The 22,752-nt window shown below is 39.9% G+C and overlaps 1 protein-coding gene across 3 annotated transcripts in view; it reads left to right on the top strand.

Moving 5' to 3' along the window:
- Positions 1 to 22,752, top strand: part of EML5 (EMAP like 5) — a 115,491-nt gene that overhangs the window by 68,888 nt on the left and 23,851 nt on the right. For 2 of the 3 annotated variants that reach the window (XM_053929019.2, XM_053929018.2), the window contains exons 22-29: positions 8,959 to 9,111; positions 10,031 to 10,162; positions 11,409 to 11,497; positions 12,585 to 12,761; positions 14,842 to 15,043; positions 15,725 to 15,851; positions 18,474 to 18,488; positions 22,336 to 22,414. In XM_053929019.2, coding sequence (XP_053784994.1) covers positions 8,959 to 9,111; positions 10,031 to 10,162; positions 11,409 to 11,497; positions 12,585 to 12,761; positions 14,842 to 15,043; positions 15,725 to 15,851; positions 18,474 to 18,488; positions 22,336 to 22,414 — 974 coding nt within the window. The remainder of the gene's footprint in view (positions 1 to 8,958; positions 9,112 to 10,030; positions 10,163 to 11,408; positions 11,498 to 12,584; positions 12,762 to 14,841; positions 15,044 to 15,724; positions 15,852 to 18,473; positions 18,489 to 22,335; positions 22,415 to 22,752) is intronic. The other variant, XM_053929020.2, reaches the window with a different exon arrangement.

Genomic DNA, 22,752 nt, shown 5'->3' with positions numbered 1-22,752 from the left:
AGAAATGTTACTTTATGGCATGGGGATGTTGTAGAAGGAGCCCTGGCAGAAACAGTGGGGAATTGTGACTCAGAAACGGGACAGAATCAGCAGATGAAGGAAAGGACTTGTCTAGTGGACTAAGGGCCAGGTTGAAGTTATGTAACATGGATTTGTAGTTCAACCATTTAATTTATTTTTACTTCCTTCTACTGAGTTACAGAGTCTGTCTCTTCTTCTGGGGTTACTGTTAAACTTTACCATGTATACTTAACTAAAAATCTGAAGCTAGTCATAATCTCTAGAACTCCACTCACTGTCCTTCCTGCCCTCCCTTTTTTAAAAGTTATTGGTGTCCAGCCTTTTCAGCCTCTGGTGTTTTGTTTGTTTGTTGGTGAAAATTAGAGAGACTTACCAAATATTTCAGTGGTTCTGTACTGGAACTGTCAATGTCAAAGGTTAAAAAGGATTCCAAACCACAGCCACACCTCTCTGTACACAGAAAACTATCTTACCAGTTATTCTTTCCTTCACAGGGCCATTGGAAGTCCCGACCAGTCAAGTTTGTAACATACATGGTTTTAATATTCATCAGATTTCCTTTTTTTTTTAGGTGAAGTATAATTGACACATGACATTAGTTTTGGGTGTACAGTATAATGATTTGATATTTATATGTGTAAATAAAAAGATCACCACAATAAATGTAGTTAACATCCATCACCATACTACCAGAGCTACAAAATTTTTTTTTTTATTGTGCTGAGAACTTTTAAGCTCCGTTCTTTGAGCAGTTTTCAAATATGGAATGTAGTACCATTAGCTGCGGCCATCACGCTGTACGCCATACCCCCAGGGCTTATTCTGTAATTGGAAGTCTGTACCTTTTGACTCCCTTCACCCATTTTGCCCACCCTCACGCCCTCACCTCTGGCAACCGCCAGTCTCTTCTCTGCGTCCGTGAGCTTCGGGTGTGTGTTTGTTTGTTTGTTTTAGATGCCACATGTAAGTGAGATGATGTGGTGTTTGGCTCTCTTTGTCTCACTTTAGCTAGCACTGTGCCCACAGGGTTCATCGGGTTGTTGCATGTGGCAGAATCTCATTCTTTTTTATGGCTGTTAAAGTAATATCCCACTGGTTGTTAAACGTTTTCCTTATCCGTTCATTCATCAGTGGACCTTTAGGTTGTTTCCGTTGAACCTGCTGCCAGTCTCTCTGTCAGCTCTCACTCCTCACTTCAGTCACCTCATAGTAGCTGTGGACGTAATCGATTATTCCCTCTTCTCTGAGATACTTCCCTCACTCGGCTCTAGGAACTATGAATACTGGGGTTTTCCCATCTGCTGCGTCTTTCTTTGTTTCCTCTGATGGCTCTGCCTCTTCTTCCTGTCTCTACATGCACAAATGCTCCAGGGATCTGTCCCCGGGTTTCCTTTTATTGTATGCACACTCACACTTCAGGTGATTGTATCAGTCGCTGTCCAGTCGTAACACAGAGGCCATACTAGTCGTGCAAACTGGGAAAATGTAATAAAGAGGACTGTTAACCAGTAAAAGGTGGTTACCTGCTGAAAAAGCTATGGAAGCAGGTACTAGCCCTTGTTAGCTGAGGGAGAGAGAACAAAGAACTGGTTGGAGATCCGGGCCTAGTTGGGGAAGGGCACGGCTGCCCTCTGAACACTCTGTCAGTGGCAAGGGAGCTTGCCAGAGGGAGCAGTCCTCAGTGGGGCAGTGAGAGTGGTCACCAGGCGAAGGAAAAGCTTGCCGGGGGCACAGGCCAGAGCTGGATGGCAGGACCTCTGCCTGGAGAAAAACAACCCAGGCCAAAGGCTGTTGTCTGGGCACAGCATCTTGCTGGAGCCTGCTGATCGTGTCAGAATCATTAGTCCACTACAGTGATGGGGAGAAACTTGCTAGAGGCCTCGGTAGGGGCCACCACTGTGGGGAATGCGGCCAGGTCCCCTGCGTACCAGTGCCCTGGCCCTTGAAGCAGAAAGGAGAGCCCCTTTCCCTGCTTTGGACTTGTGGTGTCTCTCTAGCCCCCTAGATTGGCAAAGCTTGGTATCAGTCATCTGACCGAAGAGAGAAGTTCTACAAGGCCCAGGGAATGGCAGATTTGGACCAGAGGTAATAAGTTAATAACTAGCCCAAATTACCCCTGTGTCTAATCAGCATCCATATACATCTTTATACACACATTTGAAGTTCAGTACAATCACAGAACTGACCTTATGCTTATGTTCTACCAAAAATTTCTGCCGCATGAGATTCAGCTACCATTGGTACACGTGAAGAGTTCTCACCCTCTCCCCAAAGAGAGAAGACACCTAGTCCCAACAGTCATTGCATCCATTGCTGACTATGGTAACTACTCTGAAATTCAGTCACAGCCTTACTAAATATTCTGTTACCTTAAGACTAAACAGGAAAGGTAACTACCAACGAGCTTGCATAAAATGTTAAGGGGAAAAAGGAGAGGGAAGTAGCTAGTGTATATATACATATAACAAGCATTTATGTATAGTCCGTGTTTCTAAAGTGGTTATAAGCTGTGCTTGCTATCTGTGACTTTCTTCCTCCATCACCCCTTCCATGCTTTCTTTCCCTCAGCCAGAACCTTAGGTGGGTAGGGTTACTTAGCTGGTAGGGTGGCCCAAACCTTCATTACTGAATGATGTGAAATCTCAGGATCTCTGCTTGGTTTTTTTCTTGCTGCTGTCGTTTTCCATTAAGCTTTATCATGGAAACCGGTGAATCCCCTGGTTTCCAGATATAGTCCCCTGTGCCTTCATTGCGTAGCAGTAACTCATTTTCCGCTCTGTAATCAGGACCGATCATTCCAGCAGGGAGAGTAACATCCCCTTTCTTTGCCCGTTGGTTCAGTGGCATAAGTTGCTCAACATGACCAGATGGCAGTCTCATCTTCCAATTCAGTGGAAACATTTTGTCCCCTGGTGAAAGCATTCTCCCTGCTCTTGGGAGCTAAAACCAAATTAACAAAGCTCAGAGTTGCCAAGATGCAAAAACAAATTGTGCAAGCTGGTAATTAGATGTAACAGAAGAGCCACTCCCACCTCCACCTCTTGGTTTCCAGACCCATGGGTGCTGGCTGTGAGGTGGGCAGCACCTACATAAAATGGTCTGCCATTCAAAGCATATATTGAATCCTATAAGACAGAAACCCCAGTCTTTAAGGATGTTGGTTCCCAAATGGTGCCAAAAAATTAGTTTTCAGTAAGCCATTCCATCTTCTTAGCAGCTTCCTCTGAGTTATGGAGGTATGTAATAAAGCCAGCTAATTCCATGGGCATGAGCCTAATGCTGAACATTCTTTGCAATGAAATGAGTTCCTTGATCAGAAGCATGGATGGTGGTGCTAGCAGAAGCATATGGGTAGGGAAGAAAAACCCGGAATTCATGTTTATTCCAGTGAGGATAAATCTTTGCCCCCTTCATAATGGATGAGGCCCAGTGTGATCAGCATGCACCAGGCTGGTCTCCTTGGGATGGGTGCCCTGTCAGAGATTCAGTAGGTCTCTACTGTTAGCAGGTTAGATACTCAGAAGTAGTGGTAGCAACATCAGCCTTGGAAAGAAGTCCATGTTTTTGAACCCAAGCATAGACTCCATTCTTGCCCCCATGGGCCCACTGAGAAAGTGCTGGCTGGCTAGGAGAAGAGGCTGCCTGATATCCAGAAAGCATATTGTTTTGTCCATCTGAATATTGAGAGCTTCCTCTGCAGAGGATCCCTTTGTTGAGCATGCTTAGGACACAGAAGTCTTCACAGCTTGTGCCCTGAGAGGTTCATGCATGCATCTGCTTTCCAGATCTCCTTGTTTCCAGTCTTTCACCCGTTCCTTCCAGTCCTAAACTGCTTGGCTAGACAATTAACAGTTGTTAATGAATCAAGTGTAAATCTGTCCATCTGGTCATTTCTTAGGTAAAAATGGAAAACCAAATGTACTGCTTGAAGTGCTGCCTACTGGGAAGTTTTACCTTTACCACTGTCCTTCGGGGTCACCCCGAGTGGGGCTGTAATGCTTTTAGATGGGTGTGGACATGCTGTGTACAGACATCTGTAAGTCTGGATCGGATTTTTTTCTTCCTCAGCCAACGGATTGATCATGAGGAGTACCTGTGAGGCCCTAGGTATAGATTGAGACAGGGGGGAGGCATTGCAGAGGGAATTACTGTTGAAGGGTTCTGAGCCACCTGTACATGCAAGTTACTTGTAACTTCCAGGTCTGTCCACCCCTGGTTTTGTATACACCGTTTCCACTTGATAGATTGCTGTTGTGCACGCCCAACCTATGGTCAGGTTGGTCACAGAACTTTCAGTGCATAATAGGAGGCTCTGGACACACAGTTAGGAATTCACCCTCTGACAAGACTTAGTAGCAAACCGGACGCTGCTTCTCAAAGGAAAATAGTTACCTGTAAAGAAGGGCATGGATTTTCTCTCAAATGCAAGAGCTCTGCACTATGATTTTCCTTTGGTAGCTTTCCAAAGGCTCCCGTACAGCATCCTGTTTACCATAGACACGTTGAGTATCTTTGGATCTGCTGCGTCGTCGTAAGGCCCAAGCAGAAAATCAGCTTGCTTTTCTTGTTCTGGTCCCTGCTGGAATCTGGAAGCCTCATAAGTGACTTGATAGATGGGCAGAAGCAGCTCACTGGGACATGTTATATGTTGCTTTCAAAAAGGCCTACCAAGCATTTTGCTCCTTTTGCGTGTGGTAGGTGATGGGTGGTGCACCAACTTGGCTTTCACCTTGGAGGGAATATCTTGACATACTCCAGATGATTGGATTCCCGGAAATTTCACTGAGGTGGCAGGTCCCCGAATTTCTGTGGGGATTGTCTGCCACTCTCTTGATTGACTCATGTCTTCCTAAGGCATCTAAAGTACTGTTGCTTCCTGCTCCCCAGATCCATTCAACATAATGTCACCAATGTAGTGGACCATTGAGATGCTTTGTGGCGTGTCCAGACCATCAGGATCTCTGTGGACTGTGTTATGGCAAAGAACAGGAGAGTTGAAATAGCCCTGAGGCAAGGCTTTGAAGGTGTCAAAGATACAAGCCAGGTAAAAGCAAACTGCTTCTGGTGCTCCTTCACATCGGTGTGGAGGAAAAAGCACCAACCAGGGTGATGGCTGCATGCGAAGTGCTAGGGGTTGTGTTAATTTGTTCTAGTAAAGGTCTAGAAGACTACACCTGCAAGAGCAGCTTCAAATCGAGTCACTACCTGAATACATTTACTGTCCATAGTTATGATCTAAAACCCTTTCGATTTCAGCACAGACCCAACAGGCAAGTTTTAACGATGGTGTGGCAGGTATTCTCCTGCTGTTTCAAGTCGTGGTCTCTGATTTTTAGAGTTCTCAGGCTTGCAGTTTGGCTTCCGGTTTATTGTCTTGGTAGAGAGATGAATTGCCAGAGTTTTCACTTTGTTTTTCCTGTCCTGATGACCTTCATCCATGGATCCCAGAGCCAGCTGCCGAGTGTGTTTATGCAAATTCAGGAATTGGGCAGGGTCCGTAGGCCGCCTGGGTTGCTGTGGTTCAGAATTGGGCTGACACACCGCCTACCACAGGGTCACCCTGAGCCCCGCCCCCACTGGCGCACCACAGCAGCATTTTGCATTTTCCAGAATTAGTGTCAACTCAGGGCTTGTGTGTGGTCATTCCTGGAAGTTTGGATGTTTCCTTTTATCAGTCACAGTCACTCTAACAAGTGGCCACAGCTGCTTAGAAGAAACTTTATGTACCTGTGGCAGTGTTTCATGGTTCTTCCTCAATGGCACCTGGCCTTCCCTTTAACTACAGGGCTCGGAGTATATGAATTGGCTCAGGTCTGAGAGTGGTTGAGAGTCTGACTCTCCATTGTGGTGATTTGAGTCAGGGATTTTTGATACCTAGTGTGCAGTTGTTTCTATTACATAGATCTAACACTAGTCTAGTAGCCCACTCATCTGTTTCATTTCCGGAGACGTCATGGTAAACTAGCCACCAACAGAAATCCCCACAGGCCAAAATGTTCTGGTTATCAGTAATCCACCTCGTCTTTTCTTACGTGGTTAAGTGATGCTTCTTGGCCTCTGCTTCTCCAGGTTTATCCTGGTTGAATCAGGGAGCCCCTGTTAATGGTGACACCCCCCATTCCTGACCTGCACAGGAGCGCAGGTCCAGAACTTTTCAAGGGGGCAGATGCTGCCCTTAGTGAAGGTGCTTCCCAGTGCCTTTGTGAAGGGACTCTTTTCCAGACTTTTTGAGGGGATGTAGGTTGCATGTGAAAAAATCTGCTTTAACATTCTTACCTCCCTAAGCTGTGGGGTCTTTCCTTATATCAGGTGTTAGCCCATGGGCGAGATCCAGCCCACCTCCTGATTTTGTAGGTAAAGTTTAACTGAAGCACAGCCATGCTCATTCATTTATGTATCGCCTAGGTCTGCTTTTGCACTATCAGAGCAGAGCCGAGTAGTTTTGAGGACACCATAGGGCCCACAAAGCTGAAAATATTTGCTATCTTGTCCTTTATGGAAGAGTTTCCCAACCTCTGCCCTCCAGCATGCTGAGATTTGATCCAAGCTGGGGGGCTAGTGACAGCAGAGGAGCAGTTGTGCCGCTTCTTGGGAAGGTTAAGTGTCCCTTGGCCAAGGCGCCTGCCTCAGAAAGCCAGTCTTCTCCTCACAAGAGAGCAAGTTGTTTGCACTGGCCAGACACTTGGAATAATGCATGAGTTCCAGATTCTCAGTTATGTCTGATTTCAACCAGGTGTTCCCACTCCCAAGTTTCCACGTTCCCGTTCTTCTCAGTCAGTGCCCTAACTTTCACGTAAGACACTTGATGAGACTGTGGTTTTAAATTGTAAATTTTAGACTGACAATTAAATTTTATATTTAATTTTCAGCAGTATCAGTCCTGTCATAGATTTTGTTTTTTTAGATTTGCCATGGAAGCTCTCTCTCCATCCAGACTATGACTCGTGCTGAGAGTTTAAGAACCCGAGCTCACTACTTCTGTGTGTAACCCTTCTGTGCACTCACTGGCATGGTGCAGTCTTTGTAGCCATCACTATTTTTGAAATGGTCGAGGACAACAGCCTCTTGGACTTCCAAGGCGCTTATTCCAGTACATACTTGTCATAATCAACCGCAGGAGGTAACTAACTGTTAGGCTGGTCCACACCTCGCATTACCAGCATCCCACGTCCCTCTGGCCGGGCCTTAGCGCAGTGCTCAAGCCTAAGATGTGACTAGACTAATCCCAGAGACCCGGTCGTCAGTGGTCTGTCTTCTGTGACCACATCAGTACCGATTCTGTATCAGTCAAGAGACAGAAACTACCCCAGTAATTTGAACGGGAAAAATTTAATGTGAACTGTTAGCTAATAAAAGGTGATTACTGGGTAAAAGAAAATTCTTAAGGGGCATAGAAGTAGCAGCTGCAGAAAGCTGCTACCACCCATAGGACTAGTGGACAACGAATGAACTTAGAGGATGGACCCTTCCCTTTTCCCCCCAGGCTGAGATTCAGATCTCTTTGGAGAGGGCGTGGCCACCACAGGAGCGGTACAGCCTGCTGTTGGAAAAGAAACTTGACAGGGGGCCGATCTGCTGTGGTGGCAGAGACACCCCCTTCAGTGCCCCAGAGAAGACCCTTCCTTCTGTTTTTGCCTTGTAGGCGCCCCTCAGCAACTTCTGCTGGCCAAAATCAAGTCAGCTGGCAAAGGAAAAAAGTCTACAGCATTCAGCTCCAGTATCACACAGCAGGAAAAAGAGGGGTGGATTTGGGGCTGAGAGGCAATAAATAAGTTCTTACGCAGTTTCTTGGTTGTAACTGCTCTCTGTGTGCTACTACGTCCCATATTTATATCCCTAGCCTGTTCTTCTCCCTGGAGCTCCAGAGAAGTGTTAATGTGCAAACTGGCTCTGCCCTGTCTTCATTTGGATTTTTCGTGGGCATCCTTAACCTAATGGATACAGAGTCAAACATTTGTATCTCTTCTAGTTTTTTCTCATCTCAGTAGAGGGCATCACCATCCAAACAAAAACGCAGCCTTGATTTTTATCTTTCTTAGTCCACTCCCAGTTCATCAAAGTATTGCCAGCTCTGTCTTAAAAATATATCCAAATCCTGCCATTTCCCATCACCTCTGTTGCTGCCACCCCGCTCCAGGTCGTCATCTCTTGGCTCTTAAGTCTCAGAAATCACATCTAGACTTCTCTGTTGTATGTTTGATAATTAAAGGACCACTTGTTCTTAATCCATTCTATAACTTCTCAGTGTGTAACAGCTGTACCCCATCCCTCCCTTTCCAAATATTATGCTGCATCCCTTTTATGCTGCATCTTAAGATGCCAAGAGTTTTAGAGTTTTTGAATATGCTGGCTGCATCCCTTGCTGTCAGGAGAAGCCCATTCCTGTGTGTTTGCCAATGCAGCATTAACCCTTGTTTTTTAAAAATTAACAATGTGACATTATTATTTCTCCATGTGTGGGTTTGCAACATACATAGATAGATCTTCCTAGCTTAAACTAGTAATTGCCTCTTTTCAGATTTTTAAAAATTTGAAAGTGTTTTCCTAAAGATGACTTTATATCTTAAATTTCTCATTTGTTGGGTAGAAACTATAAAGGTAGCTACCCCACCCCTCAAAAAATTGCTGTGTATGTCATTGGCTTTTTATGTTAGTTAAAAAACTCACTTTTTCAACAATTTAATTTTTTGAAGGTGAATATCAGTACTTGCTTTTGTTACTTTCAGAAGAGGAAAGGTTTGTATGAATTATTACTTAGAATTCCATACCACTGATTTCAATAGAAAACTTTATTTTCTGGATCTCTGACTCCTTTTTAATATTGATTTGAGGGTATAATAAATATAGGAATCCTCTTTGAAATTAAAGGTTTGTTAAACACATACTTTGTTTTTAATAACAGAAAATCACCTGACACAGGCTCTCCTTCTCTTTTAGGCGGGCGATGCTGCTGTTTTTCTCCGGATGGGAAAGCTCTAGCGGTGGGTCTCAGTGATGGAAGTTTCTTACTGGCAAATGCAGATACTCTTGAGGACCTTGTGTCTTTTCACCACAGAAAAGACACTGTTTCAGATATTCGATTCTCACCAGGTACGATTCCATCGAAAACACATTTGATTGTGAACCTGGGTCTGGCAGCGAGTACACATATCAATGTGTAATTTTTATTATCTGTTATTTTATCTCAGAATTTTACTTTTTTGGCTAGAAGAGGCAGTAAGGTGAGAGGTAAAAGTCCTGTGTGAAATCAGTGGCAAAGTACCTTTAGTGCCAATTTTGTCACTAGATTTTCTGTGTGACCTGGGCCCAGGCACTTCTCTGAGTTTCAATTTCTTCATTTATAATGTAAAGGGGTTGGATGGATTGTCTTCATTTTAATCTTAAAGCTTTGAAATTACATTTTGTCTCATCAGTTTCTAAGTATTGATTATCTATAACAGAGTCTACTGTAATACAGGAATTAACTAATGTTAAGTAAACCTGTGTTGGTTTATTTCTATTTTTCCTACATTTAGAGAGCGTTTAGTTTGTTTAAATGCACAGTGTTTCAAAATTACATTGTATATAATTTTTGACATTTGTTTTCCACTATACTTTACTAAAACATTTATTTCATTGTTAACTAGAGTATACTTTTAAAATGTTACCTTCTCTTGTACCATTGGACAAACCTATCCCTTTTTTTGCACAAGTCATTTTTATTGTGTACAGGTAACTTGATTGTCCTTGCCTCATCAAATTTCCTCTTTGTATAAATATTTTATTGTTTATGCTATTACATTGTCCCAATTTTTCCCCTCTGTTCCCCTCCCCCCCAGCCCTCCCCCCACTCCCATGGTTGAGCCCCACACCATTGTCCCTGTCCGTGGGTTTGACACACACATCTTGTTATAACTCACAGAATGACTGAGTGCCTTCCAAAAAATATTACCGAAATTCACTCTAGTTGTACAGTGTAAAAAATATTGTTAAATGTAGAAAATTTCAGGCAAATATGTTCCTGCTCCAGGTTCGGGAAAATACCTTGCAGTAGCGTCCCAGGACAGCTTCATAGACATCTACAATGTCGCGAGCAGCAAGCGAGTGGGAGTGTGCAAAGGGGCTGCGAGTTCTATAACTCACATTGACTGGGACACGAGAGGTGAGAGCTTAAATAGCTTACTATTTTATAGAGTGGTCATTGGATTTAGTATTGCTAATTTAGAGAAATCAAAAGTGATTCAACAGAGGAGTTCAAAAGGATTGTGAAAAGAAACCATTCTCAATTATTTTTCACTGCTCGCTCTCACAGTTGAAGATGAATGTCATGAGTTTAGACTTCTCAGTATTTCTCCTAGTATGATTCCAATTATATATATTACATGCAAATTCTTTAATTGGTAAAGTAATTTAATTTGAATATTATACAAAAATTTTTAATCATTTGTCCTGGTTATTGTCAGAAAAGCTTGACATAGTCACTGAGAATTTGTAAAATAGGTATGTTAGAATTTTGAAGTGACTTCCCCATGTTTGATACAAATACGTTCCCTAAAACTGCAGTCACATTTGCCTCACGTACAGTCGGTAATGAATATGCGTGTTTTACACCATGCATGGCATGTGACGGTATTTGATAAGTTGGGATAAATGCGTTTTAAGGATTTTTGTTTCACATATTCGTCTCTGTACATCTAGTGTTGTAAATTAAAGTCTTTCCAAGTACAGTTGAATGAAATTTTAAAAGTCCCAAAATTAGTGTCTAGGGCTTTTTATATGCATAACAATAGGAACAGTTTTTATTTGTATACATATACAAAAATTAAACCACTTATTAATTTAATTAATTATATCAGAATTAACAAAATCAAATGCTCTTAATAGATGTTGACTGCAGAGAAAAATGATTTTTATGTTTAAGCTTAATTTTTCCATAAAAGCTAAGCATAATACTATGTGTATATGTATTTATATTTCATATACATATATATAATTTTTTCACATTTGAAAGGTTTATTCAAATGCCAAACCTCCTTCTAGAACAATGGTTTCAGGGTGCGTGCCCGACATCAGGGTTCGCGCACCACGGCAGCAACGGGATCTGTTAAATCTTTTTCACTTTTTGCCATGGTTCGGTGAATAAGTACATCTCCCTTCTGATTTGCATTTCTAAGTTACTTGTTATCATAGACTTTTGTAGTTTTTATTAACTACTTGTAGTTTTTCTTTTAGCATACAAGGTTCATATTTTTATACAGTAAAAGTTAATTTTAATAAATTGTTTTCTTTAGAACTTCAGGTTTTCATGTTATGTTTATAATGTTTCCTATTTTAAGATTATAAAATTATTAAAGTATAAAATTATTAATGTAAGATTACATATGGGTATGTATGTTCACTTTTTTAAGGAAAGCTTTTACAAGTTAACACTGGTGCTAAGGAGCAGTTATTCTTCGAAGCTCCCCGGGGGAAAAGACAAGCCGTCCCCAGTGCGGAGGTAGGAAGACAGTAGCGCGCGTACCGTTGTTGATGTGGCTGAAAGGGGTTACAAAACTGATGCCCGCTGTAGTTGCTTACACACGAAGCCTGTTCTCGGATTAGTCACATTCTGGGTATTTATTTTATTGAGTCAGGCTACATAGATGGGTAAAGAGACAATGTGTTAAGAAGAATAAGCCCTGTCCAGTGTGGCTCAGTTGGAGCATCATCCCATAAACTAAAAACTCACTGGTTGAATCCCCAATCAGGGCACATGCTGAGGTTGTGGGTTTGATCCTTGGTCAGGGTGCGTAGGAGAGGCAGCCAGTCAATGTGATGTTTCTCTCTCACATTGACGTTTCTCTTCCTCTCTCTCTCCCTCCCTTTCCTTCTCTTTAAAATCCATAAGCATGTCATCAGGTGAGGATTTAAAAAAAAAAGAAAAGGAATAAAGTGCATGTATGTCTACTTATATACTCCAATTACTTTCCTCAAGGACAACAGAAGCATGCAATAGCAAGAAGATGACATGACATCTAAGATTAGAACAGCATGTTGGCCAAATCTTTTGGGACCCATATGCCTGAAGTACTTATTGGTACATACCTGTTTAAAGAAAAGGAAAAAAGTGTGTTCAGTTTTGTGGCTGACATTCGCAACAATTTCTGACATGACATGGCCGAGGAAGAGAGGTTAAATAAATTGTAACATGAAAATGGCTTAAGAAGGAAGGGACTGTAATTTCCAAAAATGACTATTGGAAAACATGCTTATCATGTGTTAGTAGCAATGTAGATGTGAAGGGTAAGAACGAGTCTTTTGATTATTGGAAGAGCAGAAATAGGCTGCTTCTTTCTTATCACTGCATGCTTATCAGTGTGCTCATATCCAGAACACACTGGATCTATAATCTTGAATAATGTTATGTTACAATTTTTCTGCAGGAACTGGACAACTTAGGAAGCTACAAAACTAAGACAACTAATAATTTTTAACTGACTTTTAAATTTTATGACATAGAATTACAAAGAAAAATATTAAGATTTAGTTATTAATTTTTAGGTTTGGATATTACAAACTTACAGCATTTTTTTTTTCCTTTTTAGGTAGAAAAAATCAGTTGGGCATCATGGACAGGTGTGCTTGGTTTATGCTGTGAGGGAATTTGGCCAGTAATTGGAGAAGTCACGGATGTAACTGCCTGTTGCCTCACCAATGACAAAATGGTTCTAGCTACTGGGGATGATTTGGGATTTGTGAAGTTATTTAGATACCCTGCTAAAGTATGTGTTTTTCTTTAACTTTCCTAATGATTATAATTAAAACTGGTTAAGGTAATGTCCCTTCGTTGCCCTTCATAGCTGTGATGTGCTGTCTCACTGCAACAATGAAATATGAATATTGCATACCTAAGTTGTTATATGAAAGGGTTAGAATTGTGTTTCCTATTCTTGACATCACACTTACAGTTTTTATCTAGAAGTATTGCAATTTATGATTCCACGCCTTACGTTGTATATTATATTGTACAGTGTTGCTCAGTATTGAGTAATGTAAATATCCCTTTAAAGGAAATACTCCTTTTATCCCTAATATTAAGTAATTTCAGTATTCTTTAGTATTCTTTTGATTACATATATACCATTAGCAGTAAACATAAAGTTTATTTTAAATTAAAAACTTTATATTTACTGCTTTAATGTTTGTTTTAATCAAATAAATGCTATAAATACACGTACAAAATTAAACATTGATTTAAAGTGATGAATGATGTTATTTTGCTAAAACCAAAGGGTACAAATTCTTTGGAGTACTGTACTGTATGTCTGTGCTACTGAGTGATCACTCGATTCTCTCACTGCATTCCTATACTCAAACCACTGGGGAACGTCACAAAAGACAAATTCATATATCAAGTCTAGATGCATTTGTTCCTAATTTCCCAAATTCATATATATAATTTGGCACCTCTACGAGTGTAAACATCAGTTTGAAATAGGGCTCTGAAATCATCTATGACACTTAGTTCATGATGATCTTAATTGCTCATGTTACTATTTTTCGATCATTAAAGTAAAAACACATGTCTAAAAAGTCTCATAGACAACTCACGTGCCTGAGAAAATAGTGTATCTGATTTAGATACACACAAGTGGTAGAACTTTAGTTGATAAGAATGTGTTTCAGTAAAACATTTATTAGTCGGAAACTTTAACTCCAGCTTTGAAATGGCATGAATGCCCTAAGAATAGGTTCTGGGATACTGGTCTGCAGATTCCTCTCCACCTCTCGGTGGCAACCAGACTCTTTGGGAAGCTACTTTCTTGCAGTGTTTTGTTGGCAGATCTTCATGTCATTTCAGCTAACTCTTCAGAGTCTTCACTCCCAGCGTATTCGCTGATTTAGCTAGCCTTATGTTTTGTATATTTAAAACATTTCTTATATTAACGTCCTTGAGGAGATGTCCAGCAGAAATCCGCTTATGATATATTACCCTGAAATTTATCTCTGTAATCTGGTAATGCTAGTGTTCTAAATTTAAAAGTTGCCCATATCTAGAACTTGTATTTTTCTTTTTTAATCTTATTTATTTATTTATTTATTTATTTGTTGTTCAAGTACAGTTGTCTCCATTTTCCACCTACCCCCACCCCCCACCCTCAATCCTGCCCCCCTTTGGCTTTGTCCATGGGTCCTTTCTACATGTTCCTTGAGGCCCCTCCATTCTCATGTGTGGGGCTTACAAACAAAAACACTAATGAATTAAGATAAAAGATATTTACATGGGCATATACCAAAATGATTGATAATTTTGCTAATAGGACCTTCCTGTACATATCTATTTATAATCTGATTTATAAATCATTGTTTCTATTTTTAACAATGTATACATAGCCATTGTTTTTAGTAGATATATTCTGTTCCACGGATATACACTATAATTAGGGAGCATTACTCTTATGAACTTTTAAGACACTTGAAGTTTTCCACTGCTGCAAGTAAATGCTGTGGTAAATAACCTTGTCGTGCATAGCCTGTTGTTAGCATACATCTCCAGAACGGGGATTGGGAGGTGAAAGGTCAGAACATTTTTAGACTTTTAATGCAGAATACCAAGTTGATCTCTAAAAAAGTTGTGTCCATGGTGCTAGCAATGTGTAAAACTACTACTTGTATCCTGCCCTCACCAGATTGGGAATTGTTATTTTTTTATTCTAGTGAACTTCAGTATTTTCTCATTTTTTATTAGTTGCATTTATCATGATTAATTCCTAATCATGTATTAAAAAAAGGAATTCAAAATTATAACTGAGTTTTCAAGTAGTGAACTTTCTCAGAAATACTTTACCTTTTTATCTTCAGGGAAAATTTGGGAAGTTTAAGAGGTACGTGGCTCATAGTGCACACGTCACAAATGTTCGCTGGACTTACGATGACAGCATGCTGGTTACGTTAGGAGGTGCGGATATGTCTTTAATGGTGTGGACAAATGAAATGGAGGGCTATAGAGAAAGAAGGCCTTGTGACAGTGAAGAGTCCGATGCAGATTCTGAAGAAGATGGGGGTATGTCGTTTTACAGTATCTTAACTATGGAAAGAAATAGTACCACTGGTTTAAACTGCAGAAATCGAAGCATAGTAACAATGTTTGAATGATGGTGGTTTTAGTATATTTGTTCTATTTAACACCAGAATTATTTTTGTGACTCAGGAATAACTGACTGTCATGTACTGATGACTTAGATAGTCTTTATCTACAAGTGTAAGATAATCATCCTTAAATAAGTACTGTTAAAAAATTACAGTATCTAACCTCATGTTTTAAAATAATCCCTAATATACTAGTAATACCAGTTCATTATAGAAAACTTGGAAAACACATTTTACATAAATAATAAATACATTACCCATAATTTAACCACTCAGGGGCAACCTCTATTAACATTTGAAGTCTATTATTAAGGGAATATGCATTTTATATACCCAGTATGTTTTTAACAAAAATGGCATGATACTGAACTTATTTTTTTGTAGCTTGCTGTTAACACTTAGTAATACTTTGAAAACATTGCTACATATCATTAAATATTCTTGTACATCATTGTTGCTGGCTTTATATTATTTTATAATTGGGATATAATATAGTTTAACTTATTTCATGTTGTTGAACATCCTTGTATCCAAATTATAAAATCATACTTGGTCTCTTGTTGTCACTTAACAAATAATTCTTCTATTTTAATAGGTTATGACAGTGATGTTACAAGGGAGAATGAGATCAGTTACACCGTCAGAGCCTTATCAACAAACATTCGTCCAATGTTTGGAATCAAGCCTCACTTGCAACAAAAAGAACCTTCAGTCGATGAGAGGTAACAGCTAAGTTTAAAACTAGATGAAGAACAAGATACTGTTATTAAAAATTGAATTTATTGTTTAACGGAACGAAGTTGTGCAAACACTGACACGAGCACTCTTTCATTACACTGTCTGCAGCACCTCTTAGAAAACATTTTTCCCTCAATAGTTTTTGGTGGTGACAGTGGTTTTTGAAAGTAGTTTAGGGAATGATGCCACATATAAAGTCTACACAATTAAAGGAATCTTATTTGCTAACTTTTAGAAACATATGCATTGGGGTTGAGGGAGATAAGAAAAATTGACTCCAATGTCAGGTACTTTTTAGGAAGCACGTGAACAGAGATACTAGATTTTGAAAAGGCCTTTGAGCCATGTGCCTTTAATCAAGGATAGAAAATCATTATTTCAAAAAATTGTCCAAAAGGCAATTTAAACTATAGCTTGTTTTTAATGGGAATTATTGGTCTTTGTCTAGAATCAGCAAATAAAAAATAAGGACATGTACAAAATAATTTTATGAGAGAAAACTTTAAAGTATCTGAGCTGGGGACAGATCAAGTGAGAAATTGTGAACCTGATGCTTTAAAAATCCTTAGGGAAGATAGAAACCAATAAAGAGGCATATGGGTCAGTGAAGGGTATGGACTTCAGAAGCAAAGAGGTTTTAAGCTGGCGAAGGACAAGTTAACCAGAGCAGCAGTGAGGAACAAGGAGTGCGGGGCGGAAACAACGGTGACCTCCTGTGTAGAAAGCCGTGGCGAGGAGAACTTGATCGTGAGAAGTTCGCCAGAACGTTTGAGGGGCAAGTCGAAGAAAGGGAACGCCTCACAGTGGACAGAGCTTGTGGGAGGCTCGAGCGAGTGTGCGGTGGGTGAGGGCGGGGGGAAGGATGCGGCACGGAAGCCCTGGCAGAGGGCTTTGCGCTGCACTGTGGTTTGACACTCAGGAAAGGGCGCAGTTGGAGGGTAGCAGGCATGGCAGTGGTGGAGAAGGGGGTAACTCGCCATTTACCCCGAGTTCTCAGGCGGGTTCTGGGTGGGTGTCGAGGGGAGACTGCCTCACAGCATGTTTCAGGTCCCTGCTGGCTGATGGTGCACCTCAAATATAGCAGCTGTGAGTCACGTCACGGGTGATAACCAGTGTTGTCATCACGTATAAAGAGGCAAAGTACAAAGCTAGAGAACGTTCGAAGAAAGCTGGCCGAGCCATAATCTGAATGCTTGCACAGGGTCCAAGGTCCAAGCTACTCGGGAGGAGGCAGTCACACTGAGCACAGGGTGTGGTTTGGGAGTCAAACAAATGGGTTAAAATACTCATTTTACCCTTCACCAGAGTGTGCTCTAGAAAACCCGTTCATCCTCTCTGAGCCTCAGTTTCCTCAGCGGTAGAATGATCGTGATATCTCTAACTTACGGAGTATTTCAAGGTCGAAGGTCGAAACGAAATGATGTATATAAAGAGTTTAGATAGTAGGTCTTTACCGATGACATCCCTCCCATGGAATGAAAGACAAAGTAACCTGAGGAGTACTCTGGTTAAACAGAAACACTTTCCGAAACTATATATTCACAAAGTAATGGACACGATACATGCTTATGAATTAAAGTAATAGATTTAAAAATGCAAATGTGGATAGTCCTAGTTAGAATGTCTGCAATATATTGCTTAGTATTACTTAAAGAAAATTATTTTTCCCAGGCCGTGGAACATGAAAAGTGTCTCATAAAGGAGAAGGAACTTGCTGTTTCCGTAGTCTTTTTCATTTATTATATTGATTTTTAAAGGAAAATAGTACCATTTATCACATGAAGTTGGTATGTCAGTGTGACCTAATTTTAATCTGTGGGCCATCTTTCATGGTAAAACACGCACATGTCCTTGCTCGTTACTGACCTGACCCAGTTCTGACAGGTGAAATACCTGACTGCTCGTGAAGAGGGACAGTGTCGTAGTTGTGGTCTGTGCAGTTGGCTTGCGTTTTTACACTAACCTCTTAGAGTTGCTTTTGAAATTACTTTGCATATTGTTCTTAAATTGTAATACAGCTCTAGTAAATTCTTCTAAAAACGTCGAGGCAGAAGCCAGTGATGTTATTCATGGTTAGGAGTCTTCCTTTTCATGAAGTGAAAGAATCAAAGGAAATAAAAATAAACAGATATTTCTTTTTACCAATTTTGAATATATTTGTAAGGAGAGAAAATGTTCTGTATAATTGCTTTCATATTTTAAATAAAATATTGCTACTTAAATATGAAATAAAATACTTTATAAACAGTTAAATACATTTTAAATATCCACTTAAAAGCAAAATTTTTCTGATAACAATTTGATTACTAGTCTAGTTGGTTGATACTTTTGTGGGATATTTTTTCCTAAATGACTTTAATAATTTTGTTATTCTTTTTCTATAAATATTTGTGAAGCAGATCTTATGTATTTAGTTTATTGTCAATTAAATTTTTAATATTTTTGAATAAAAATATTCAAAACAATGAGACATAAAATTCAGTACTTTTTTATTTCTTTAAAAGTTGTCATATTACTTTTATTCTGCTTATTAAACTGGTACATTTTCTTCATCATTAGTTTTCATATATGTTTCTTACGTTTTTTCCCTTCCGCTCCTTTTGAAGGCAGGGGGTTGTAAGGTAAGTATTTTATTAAAGAAAATACTTTACTCAAAAATTGACTTTTGGTCTTTAGAGTATTTTTTTTTACAGTATTATTATTTATTATTTATTTATTTATTTTTACGTTTTTTTTTAAATTGTTATTCAATTACAGTTGTGTGCCTTTTCTCCCCATCCCTCCACCCCACCCCGGTCTTTAGAGTATTTAAAAGCGTATGTTTTCCCTGTACAACACGGAACCACACTTGTCATGAAAGAATCAGGAAATGGAGTAGGCAGGACAAGTCCCATGAAAGAGCTTCACTTTACGGGAACACCTGCGAGTGTGGTTACCAGGGTCTTTATTATGATCATTGGCTTTACGAACGGCTTTTCACAAACTCCGGTGCTAAGATAGTTCCAGTTTTTCCTTAAGTTTCAGAGGCTCATAAAAACAATCTGCTAACCACACCTTTTTATCAGTGGAAGAACTTTCAGTTTATAAACCGGTGTCATTTAATGCATGTTTAATAGCTTTATTAATTATAAAACATTAACATAGGGCAATGATGGTATTTGTATGTTTGATAAAACACGTGCAGGAAAGGACTCTGGGGTACTTCTGTAGCTACTTCTAGTGAGAGGAAAATGTCTTCAGTTTCTGAGAGAGGACAGTGTGGACAAGGCTTGTTTAGAAGTTTTTTAAAAAGGTATCATCAGGAAAATGCTGGAGGATAAGGATGAAAAAAGTAGATTTGAAACCAGATTGTATAGAAATTCAAATACTAGGCACTCCTTAATTTGCAGTCAGCAGCAATTACCTGGGTTTTTTTTGCAGGGGGTGACATGTGTGAAGATGAGTCTAGTGTGAGATATAATTTCTAAAAAGGCCCTCATACTTCTGTTAACACTATTTTAACACATAAAACATTCAGGTCTAGCCTCAGATCTGAGCAGCTTACTTAGGACTGACCTCAGCATTTTTAAGGCATGTGGACAGCTTCCAGTGGTCTAGAAGGAAGCTCAGGATGGAGGAAAGTGGGAAGGCCGCTTCACGTGAGGAATAATTCCTTGTGGTAGGAATCACTTGTTTCAGACTAAAAGCTAAGTGGGGGGATTTTTGCTGCCTTGGACGTGAACAGTTCGTGACCTCCCTGTCACAAGCAGTGTCTGTGCAGAGTTTAGATGACCATTTGTCCCTGGTGCCCTGCAGGGCTGTTCTAGACGTGCAAAGAGGACTCCTGGTTTCATGGGGAGGGGGGACCAGATGACCTGTGTGACCCCTTCCAGTTCTGTTTGGTCATTATGTTATTAAGGGGATTTTTTTTTTAAGTTAACCTCCTTTGCAATCAAAATGCCAAATCCCACATGGGTCCTGAGTGAGTCACTCGCCTACTCAGCTGGACGGAAGTCCTGGGTCACACACTGGGGGAGCTGAGACTGCAAACAGTTTCTCTAATGGCAGCTCCAGTGTTACCAGCCTTTTGAGTTAGATGGTAATGTTTCATTGCCCTTTTCTAAGAACTAAGATAAGCTCTGATATTTTGCTTGAAATTCAGATTGCCCAGTAAAAAAATTAAAATTGCAACTTTTAATGTTTATAACATAGAATATGTTGAATTCTCATTTATTTTTCTTTTTCACAGTCTGTCTTATTTCCCGGCCATTAATGGAGTAACTTAAGCCTTTTCCTATATGCAGTAATAGATGAAAAGAGTAGGTCTTTAACATGTATAATGAAGTTTATCTGCATTAAACTTGTAAAAATATTTTATTCTAGGAAGTATTTTACAAGTGTTTTAAATTCAGTCTGTGTTGTAATCTTTTCCCTTTTTTTAATCTGCTGCTAAAAAGAGGTTCCAGGTAATCCTCTTTCTTTGCTATTGCATGAGGCCTAATTTTGCATTTTTATCTTCTTTTTTATTCCCCATTAATGAGCTATGTTACTTGGTATTCTTTACCTCCTATCAGTTTTTCATGTTTTTCTTCTTCGAAATGAATATTTCTGAAATGAATAGCATCTTACTGGATTCACACATACCACATAAGTAACTGCTTCTCTAAAACTTTAGCCATTTAACCTGTGTAATTTTACAAGCTGTATATATCTAAGCAATAATACATCTTATATGAATTATATTTACAGAAATTAAAATATGCTTAATTTACACAGGATTGTATAGATTTAAAATTTCCTGTTTCTTAAAGCTGTTGAATGATAGCATTGACTGAAGTTCAGCAAAGTGACTGGGAAGCAAAGCCAAGGCTGCTTACCCTTCTCTGACATGATCCTAGCCGAAATATTGTGGAGTTAAATATCATAAATTTCAGTAAGATTTGTTAATTACATGCATTTTTAAAAGTATACAAAAATGGTTTGAAACCAAAAAGTTTATGGTAATTTGCAAAGTTCTCTATTTAGTCTTGTAAGGGCATTTAAGGTTTGTGCTACCAACCAGCTGTGCTTGCACACTCCCCCACTGCTCCATGTGAGTGCACACTTCCTTCCTATTACATGTTCCAGATGCCACACTTCGTTTACTTCTCATGGATAAATACCCTGAAAATCATTTTGCAAATAGAAATGTATTATGCCTTTATTTTTATGGACTTATTCATAAATGCTGGAATTTTCATAGGAAAGTTCATGTGTATCATTTCCCGATTTAGTTTTTTTTTTTAACTTTTTAATAATTTTTTTAGATTTTTATTTATTTATTTTTAAAGATAGAGGAAGGGAAGGAGAAAGAGAGGGAAAGAAACATCATCGCGTGGTTGCCTCTCACATGCCGCCTACTGGGGACTTGGCCCGAAACCCAGGCATGTGCCCTGACTGGGAATCAAACCAGCAACCCTTTGGTTCACAGGCCTGTGCTCAATCCACTGAGCTACACCATCCAGGGCCCGATTTAGTTTTTAAAAATTGAATATTAGCTTAAAGTTTGGAGGGGGGAAGTTGATAAATGATTGATTTAGATTCAGTGTTAAGATTATTAAACATTTGAATAATGGTTATCTCAGTTAAAACTAAATGATCTGGATTTTTAAAAAGGGGTTAGGAAAGAGCCTCCACATTTAAATGATTCAAAAATGGGAACTCGATCCACCAACTGGAACATGATGAATAGATGCTGAACTAGTAGTGGGAACAGAGGAGGAGGGCCTCGATTTTTGAGAACTACTATGTAGGTAAAGTTGGTAAGTGTTTAGGAAACGGCGAGGTTACGGGAAGGGAAGTTGGAGGCGATAGCAATAGTGACCAGCTTTTACAGAGAGCCGTGTGGCTTACCGTGCTTTGTCACTGGAAGGCGTCTCGCCTGACCGATGGTGATGCTGGAACTGTGCTAGGGACTAGTGGAAGAGGAGGAGGTAGAGGGCACAGAGTTGCAGGTAGAGTACAAATTGGAACTTAGATTAGAACATGATTTTTGTCACCAACAGTATAGAAAGTTCATAGAAATTTTCAAAATTCACTTCAAGAAGAATCCTGAGAACCCGCTGTGTGTGAAAGACTGTGATAGAGATACTTTAGAGCAGTAACCCAGGCTTTGTTGATGATGCACCCCGTCAAGAAGGTTCTGAGTATGTAAAACTAACATTTGCATATTTTTTATGAGCAGTGTGCTCTTGTACCAGTAGAGTATTTACATGGTGAAACATACACCAAAGAAAGTAAAAGTAAAATGAGTAAGAGCTCTGATATTTTCTTTCTACCTTCGTGTTTGAGAAGATACCCAGATACAGAGGGCACAGTGTAGTGAGCAGCACAGATTGGGTAGACTTTTATGAAGGTGTGTTAGACACTTCTCTCCAGAGGGCAGGTGAGGGAGGCCCCGCGAGGGTGCCCGTGGTGGGTGCCCGCCTCATTCCCACTTCCCTGTTCCAGGCCCCCCGTGAGCAGGGCCCCGCCACAGCCAGAGAAACTCCAGACAAACAATGTTGGCAAGAAAAAGAGGCCCATCGAGGTGAGGAAAACCCGTTCTCCACTGTTCACTTGACTTTAAAATGTATCCTGAGTTCATTCTGTTTTCTTTTGTAAATGCCCAAATCTTGTCATTATTTTTAATGAAAATAAACATATTGAATAATCTTTTTTGTTTGGCTGTAAAAATTGACTGCTTCACTGTCAAGTCTGAGGTTTAGATTGACATCCTGTGCTTCTCCCAGGCATGTCATAATCCCAGTATCGGCAGCAACAAGCAAACTGTTAAGTCAGGTCAAAACCAAGCCGTTAAACTGTGCGCGGGTGACTGCTGTACTCCCTACCCCCCTCGGCCTCACAAGGCCAGGGCGAGCGGTGCAC

This window comes from Desmodus rotundus, chromosome 7 (assembly GCF_022682495.2).
Source record: "Desmodus rotundus isolate HL8 chromosome 7, HLdesRot8A.1, whole genome shotgun sequence".
In the NCBI taxonomy this organism is placed as follows: domain Eukaryota; kingdom Metazoa; phylum Chordata; class Mammalia; order Chiroptera; family Phyllostomidae; genus Desmodus; species Desmodus rotundus.
Note: the sequence above shows the minus strand (reverse complement) of the source record. Positions and strands in the feature narration are given on the sequence as shown.